Source organism: Vombatus ursinus, unplaced genomic scaffold, assembly GCF_900497805.2.
Source record: "Vombatus ursinus unplaced genomic scaffold, bare-nosed wombat genome assembly UNPS02001935.1, whole genome shotgun sequence".
In the NCBI taxonomy this organism is placed as follows: domain Eukaryota; kingdom Metazoa; phylum Chordata; class Mammalia; order Diprotodontia; family Vombatidae; genus Vombatus; species Vombatus ursinus.
In genome coordinates, this window is record NW_020941713.1 from 1 (window position 1) to 6,387 (window position 6,387).

At 41.8% G+C, this 6,387-nt stretch overlaps 1 protein-coding gene across 1 annotated transcript; it reads left to right on the plus strand.

The window, feature by feature from the left end:
* Positions 1-103: 103 nt before the first annotated feature.
* LOC114048279 (gamma-interferon-inducible lysosomal thiol reductase-like) lies at positions 104-6,382 on the plus strand (the record flags this gene model as incomplete). The annotated part of the gene is made up of 4 exons (XM_027869180.1): positions 104-286; positions 394-468; positions 650-748; positions 6,140-6,382. Coding segments are annotated over 4 exons (600 nt in total), but the record flags the coding sequence as incomplete, so codon positions are not given.
* Positions 6,383-6,387: the final 5 nt, after the last annotated feature.

A 6,387-nucleotide genomic window follows, 5' to 3' on the forward strand; every position in this document is an offset into this window, starting at 1 on the left:
GTGGGGAGGGGGAAAGTAAGGTGCAGCTTGGCCTCAGCAGCCTGTCATACTGACTGTATTCATCTGTCCACCACCCATGTGCCCTGACTTGCCTATCCTGTAGGCGGAGAAGGAGTGTTCTGCCCAATGGAGATCTTCAAATGTCCATCCTGTCTCTGTACAACTCTACTATGAGGCCCTGTGTCCTGCGTGCCGGGACTTCATGTCATTGCTGCTCTTCCCCACCTGGGCTTTGCTGGGTGATAATGTCATGAATGTCACTCTTGTGCCTTTTGGCAATGCTGTGGTGAGTGATCCAGCTCTGCCTGGGGTAGGGGTGGGTGACAAGGGTGGGGAGCTTGCCAAGAGCCTTCTGCCTTCCGCTTCACATCTTGGGGGTGGGGTGTATTTCAGGAGAAAGAAGTGAATGGGACCTGGGAGTTTACCTGTCAACATGGGGAGCTGGAGTGTGAACTCAACATGGTTCAGGTAAAGACTCTTCTGCCCCAAGCCTCTCCTGGAGGTGTTGTGTGACCGTGGGCAGTCCACTTAACCTCTGGGCTTTCTTTTGCTCTCCTGGTGCATTAGGGGGAGGCAAGGTGTGTGGTATTTCCCCAGGGAAAGAGGATTCTGGCTTTCTACCCCTCAGTCTTAGTCTCTGCTCCTACAGACCTGTGTGTTGTACCTCCTTGGGAAAGAGTTTCCTAATGCCTTTGCTGTGATCAACTGTATGATGTCAACTGCTGATCCAGAGACCTCATTAGAGCCGGTAAGTGCCACCTAGCTGCCCCTATGGAAGGCATTTTTATAGTATTAAGAATAATTAATATTTCTATAGGTGTTAGTTTCTAGAATGTTCCACATGATTGTTCTTGTGAGGAGAGTAGTGAAATTATGGTCACTGCTACTATTTAGAGGTAATGGTTGAGCAGTGGAAATCCCCATACAGACCAAATTACTTATCCTTAAAGTATGAAAGCAAGGACCTCATCCTTGGGGATTTACCTCCCTAGGTGCCCCACCTCCTGGATCCACTTCCACACTTCTTCCATTTGTGAGGTTGTGTTTTCTGTTATCTTAGATGGGTAGAGTATTAATGAATGGTCCATAAGTGAAGACAGGCACTTTCCTTACCTACCAGGCTAATTTGGGGGGCTTCCTGGAGAGTAGTATTAGCTCAAATCTCCTCCAGAGGCTTCTTCCAGTGAATGCAAGCTCAGTTGCAACCCCTCTGAAAGTGTCTTTGGGGACCCAAAGGTGGCAAGATTTCAGGAGAGGAACTGGAAGGTAGGGTAATAGTCCTTTAGAAGGGACCATGGCTCTTTGCCTTTCATTCTGTCCCCAGTGCTTAGCATGGTCCTTGGCACCTAGTCACTGCTTAACAAATGTCTGTTGACTGACAAATTGAGACTAGTCCAGGCAAGTGGTAATTATGAACAAATTTGTTGACTCTTTTTTAAATTAATTTATTTTATCAACAATCACTTCCATAAGCTCTTGAGTTTTAAATTTTTCTCCCCCTCCCTCCTTGCCTCCCTCCCCAAGACTGTGTGCAATCTGATATAGGCTATACATATACATTCCTATTAAACATATTTTCACATTAGTGATGTTGTAAGGACAAATTAGAACCAATAGGAAGAACTACAAGAAAGAGGAAACAAAACAAGACAGAGGAAAAAAGCAGCAAACAGTATGCTTCGATCTGCATTCAAACTCCACAGTTCTTTCTTTGGATGTGGATAGCATTTTCCATCATGGGATCTTTGGAGATGTCTTAGATCCCTGCATTACTGAGAAAGACTAAGTCTATTAATATTAGTCATCACACAAAGTGGCTGTTACTGTGTATAACATGCTCCTGGTTCTGCTCACTTCACTCAGCATCAGTCCATACAAGTCTTCCCAGGTTTTTCCGAAGTCTGCCTGCTGATTATTCCTTATAGCACAATAGTATTCCATCACATTCATATACCACAACTTGTTCAGCCACTCCCCAATTGATGGGCATCCTCTCAATTTCCAATTCTTTGCTACCACAAAAAGAGCTGCTATAAATATTTTTGTAGATGTGCGTCCTTTTCCCATTGGTATGATCTCTTTGGGATACAGCCCTAGAAGTGCTATTGCCGGGTCAAAGGGTATGCACATTTTTATAGCCCTTTGGGCATGGTTCCAAATTGCTCTCCAAAATGGTTGGATCATTTCACAACTCCACTCACAATGCATTAGTGTTCCAATTTTCCCACATCTTCTCCGACTTTTATCATTTTCCTGTTTTGTCATGTTGGCCAATCTGATAGGTGTGATGTGGCACCTCAGAGTTGTTTTGATTTGCATTTCTCTAATCAATAGTGATTTAGAGCATCAGTTGACTCTTGATGGATTCATCTTGTGGGTATTCCCTCTGCCCACTGCGGGGAAGGGAGGTGGTGTTCCTTCTATGTCTTCTCATCCCCTGGGGTTCTTGTCCATGACCTTTCATGGCTTCTCACTGAAGGATCCACCCCAAGGCATAGAGTCTTTGTAAATTTCATAGACAATAGTGCTACACTCACACTCTCCATCCTCATCCCATACTGTTGTTATATAACAGGCATACTACCTTTGCCAGTCCTATGTCTACTTCTCGGGAGACAGTCCTAACCTGACTGGTTTCTACATAGGCTGCGGCCTTCATCTGCTCACCATCCATCTCCCATCATCCTTTGAGTCACCTGCACTTACTACTCTTGGAGAGGGGAGGAGCTGCCTATGTTTTTCATCACTATAAGGAACTCTTGGTATGGAAATGACCTGTAGATTCCCAGTTGCTTTTGGCTTAGTTTTAGAAAGTTTCCTGAGAAAGTTTGGTGACCTGCCCAGGTCACACAGCACCAGAACCCAGGTCTCCCTGTATCTCAGATCAGCTCTGCTGAGTCACAATTCACCCAGAGAAAATGCTATTAAAAAGAAGGGCATTCTTTGGTGGCAGGGATGAATTCAAGTCGTCCACTATCTACGAATGGCAGCTATGTGCCTAGCATTGTGCTAGGCACTTGGGAATACAAAGATAAAATGAAAGCCAGACCCTTCACCGACATTTTCCTAGAGCAACTCATGAAGCAAACAAGAATTATGATGACTAAGAAGGGTAATAAAAACTCTCTTTTTTATTAATTTATTTTGATTTATCAACAATCACTTCCATATGCTTTTAAGTTTAAAATTGTTCTCCCCCTTCCTCCCCACCACCCTCGCCAAGACGACACACAATCTGATATAGGCTATACATATACATTCCTATTAAACGTATTTTCACATTAGTGATGTTGCAAGTAAGAACTGGAACCACTAGAAAGAGGAAACAAAACTCAACAGAAGAGAAAAAAAACAGCAAATAGTATGCTTTGATCTGCATTCAAATTCCATAGTTCTTTCTTTGGATGTGGATAGCATTTTCCATCACGAGGCCTTTGGAGATGTCTTAGATCCTTGTATTGCTAGGAAGGGTTAAGTTTATCAATATTAGTCATCACCCAATGTGGCTGAAAAACTCTCATTTTTGTAGTGTTTTACTTGACCAAGATCATTGTTCACAACAGCTCGGAGGGAGGTTGTGTAGAAATTTGTTGATGTGTCATTTTTTTTTTTAACTGAATCATCTTTTTTTTTTGGTCTTTTCTTTTTGGTTTTTTTTGGTGAGGCAGTTGGGGTTAAGTGATTTGTCCATGATCACACAGCTCATAAAGCATCAAGTGTCTGAGGCCAGATTTGAATTCAGGTCCTTCTAATCCCAGGGCCAGTGCTCTATTCACTGTGCCACCTAGCTGCCCTTTGAAACATCTTTTTTTTTTTACATTTTTATTTGAAGTTTTGAGTTCCAAATTCTATCCTTCCCTCCCTGCTCCCTAAGATGGTAAGCAATCATATATAGATAATATATGTGCAATTATGTAAGATATTTCTGTATTAGTCATTTTGTACAAAAAGACTAAAAGAAAAGGAAAAAATAAAAGTGAAAAATAGCACGCTTTGGTTTGTATTCAAACAACATCAGTTCTTTCTCTGGAGGCAGATAGTTCTTAGAGATTATCTCGGATTACTGTATTACTAAGAATAGATAAATCATTCACAGTTCTTCATTGAACAATATTGCTGTTAAATATTCTGCTGGTTCGGTTCATTTCATTATGTATCAGTTAGTGTAAGTCTTTCCAGGTTTTTCTGCAATCATCCTGCTTGTCATTTCTTATAGCAGCACAATAATATTCCATTACAATTATATACCACAGCTTGTTTAGCCATTCCTCAATTGATGGGCATCCCGTCATGAATCATCATTTCAATGAACAAAAATTTATCTTCCTTATCTCATACCTATAGTTTCCTTTATCCCAACTGGTAAAAACAACAATATTCCCCAATTGATAAATGGTCAAAGGACATGAACAGGCAATTTTTAGATGAAGAAATCAAAGCTATCTATAGGCATATGAAGAAGTGCTCTAAATCAATTCTGATTAGAGAAATGCAAATTAAAAAAACTCTGAGGTACAACCTCACACCTATCAGATTGGCTAATATGACAAAAAAAGGAAAATGATAAACATTGCAGAAGATGTGGAAGAATTGGGACATTAATGTATTGCTGGTGGAGATGTGAAGCGGTTCAAACATTCTGGAGAGCAATTTAGAACTATGCCCAAAGGGCATCTTTCATCTATCAATACCACTAGTAGGTTTGTATCCTAAAGGGATAGTAAAAAAGGGAAGAGGACCTATCTGTGCAAAAATATTTATAGCAGCCTTTTTCGTGGTGGCAAAATATTGGAAATTGAGGGGATGCCCATCAATTGGGGAATGGCTGAACAAGTTGTGGTATATGAATGTAATGGAATACTGTTGTGCTATAAGAAATGATGAACAGGCAGATTTGAGAAAATCCGGAAAAGACCTGTACAAACTGATGCACAGTGAAATAAGCAGAACCACGAAAACATATAAACAGTATCAGCAACATTGTGTGATGATCAATTATGACTGACTCAGCTCTTCTCAGCAACACAATGCTCCAAGGCAAGTACAAAGGACTCAGGAAGGAAAATGCTCTCCACATCCAGATAAAGAACCGATGGACTCTGCAGGCTGAAGCATATTTTTTTCACTTATTCTTTTTGGTGGTTTCTGTCCTTTTGATCTGTTTCTTCTTTCAAAACTTTTACCAATATGGAAATGTTTTACACAATACCACATGTATAACCTATATCAAATTGCCTATCATTTTTAGAAGAGGGGATAGGAGGGAGAAAAATTTTGATACTCAAAATCTTGCAAAAATGAATGCTAAAAATTGTCTTGACATGTAATTGGGAAAAAAATAAAATACTATTTAAAAAACCAACAACAGCGCTGGAACAAATATACATAGGTAAGGAAAAGAAATTCTTGCATTGGTCATGTCCAAAATATGTGTGTCTCTTTCTGCCTCTGGAGTCCATCCCCTCTCAATTAGGAGGTAGGCAGCATTCTTCTTCATCCTCAGTCCTCTGGAATCAGCAGATTGTTTTTATAGTTGGGGTAACAGAAGCTCAGAAAAAAGAAGGGATTTGTCCAAGGTCCCACAGCTAGTCAGAATCAGAAGGTAATGACAAAGTCCCATGAGCCTTCTGAAACTCTGTGGAAGCCAACGGGCTGTTGGGTAGTTTCCCCACATTCTACATACACACTTTTCAATCCAGAGCAATGACTTAGCTCAAGGAAGGTCAATGCTTCCTGAATTTCAGAGATAGTGGGCACATTTCAGAGATTTGGAGTCAGAGAAGGGGGTGGTGGCTAGAGGGAGGGGTGATACAATCCTGGCTTACCTTCTTCTGGTGCTCTCTTTTCTATGGGAGATGAAATTCACTCCAGTTGTAGGCTTAGGGGAAGAGGGGTGGGTTTGGAGATCCAAACTCACGCTGGTAACTGCTGAGAGAGGGTAAGGTAGAACCTGATGGAAAAGATTTGTCCCATTTTCAGGGAGAAGGCTTCCTGGGTTTTCAGCTCCCCTCTCCCTTTCCCCCACTGCTTCAGTGACAGAGATAAGGTTGACCCAGTGGCTCTGAGGGAAGAAAGGTGGGGTAATGGTGATGGGCTCAGGTTCCCCTCCAAATAATACCTCCTTCACCTCTTTGCACAGTGTCTGAAGATCTATGGCCCCAAAACTTCTGTGGATGAAGTCATGAAATGTGCAAGAGGACCTCAAGGCAAAGAGATGATGCATCAGAATGCCATGATGACAAATCATCTTTCCCCTCCACATACATACACCCCTTGGATTCTGGTTGAAGAAGTAAGAGCTGTACCCTATCCTCACCTCACCTACTGTCTTCCATTAACTTGGTCTAGCCTTCTCCCCCTGACCACTACTCCCCCCTCCCCCCCCCC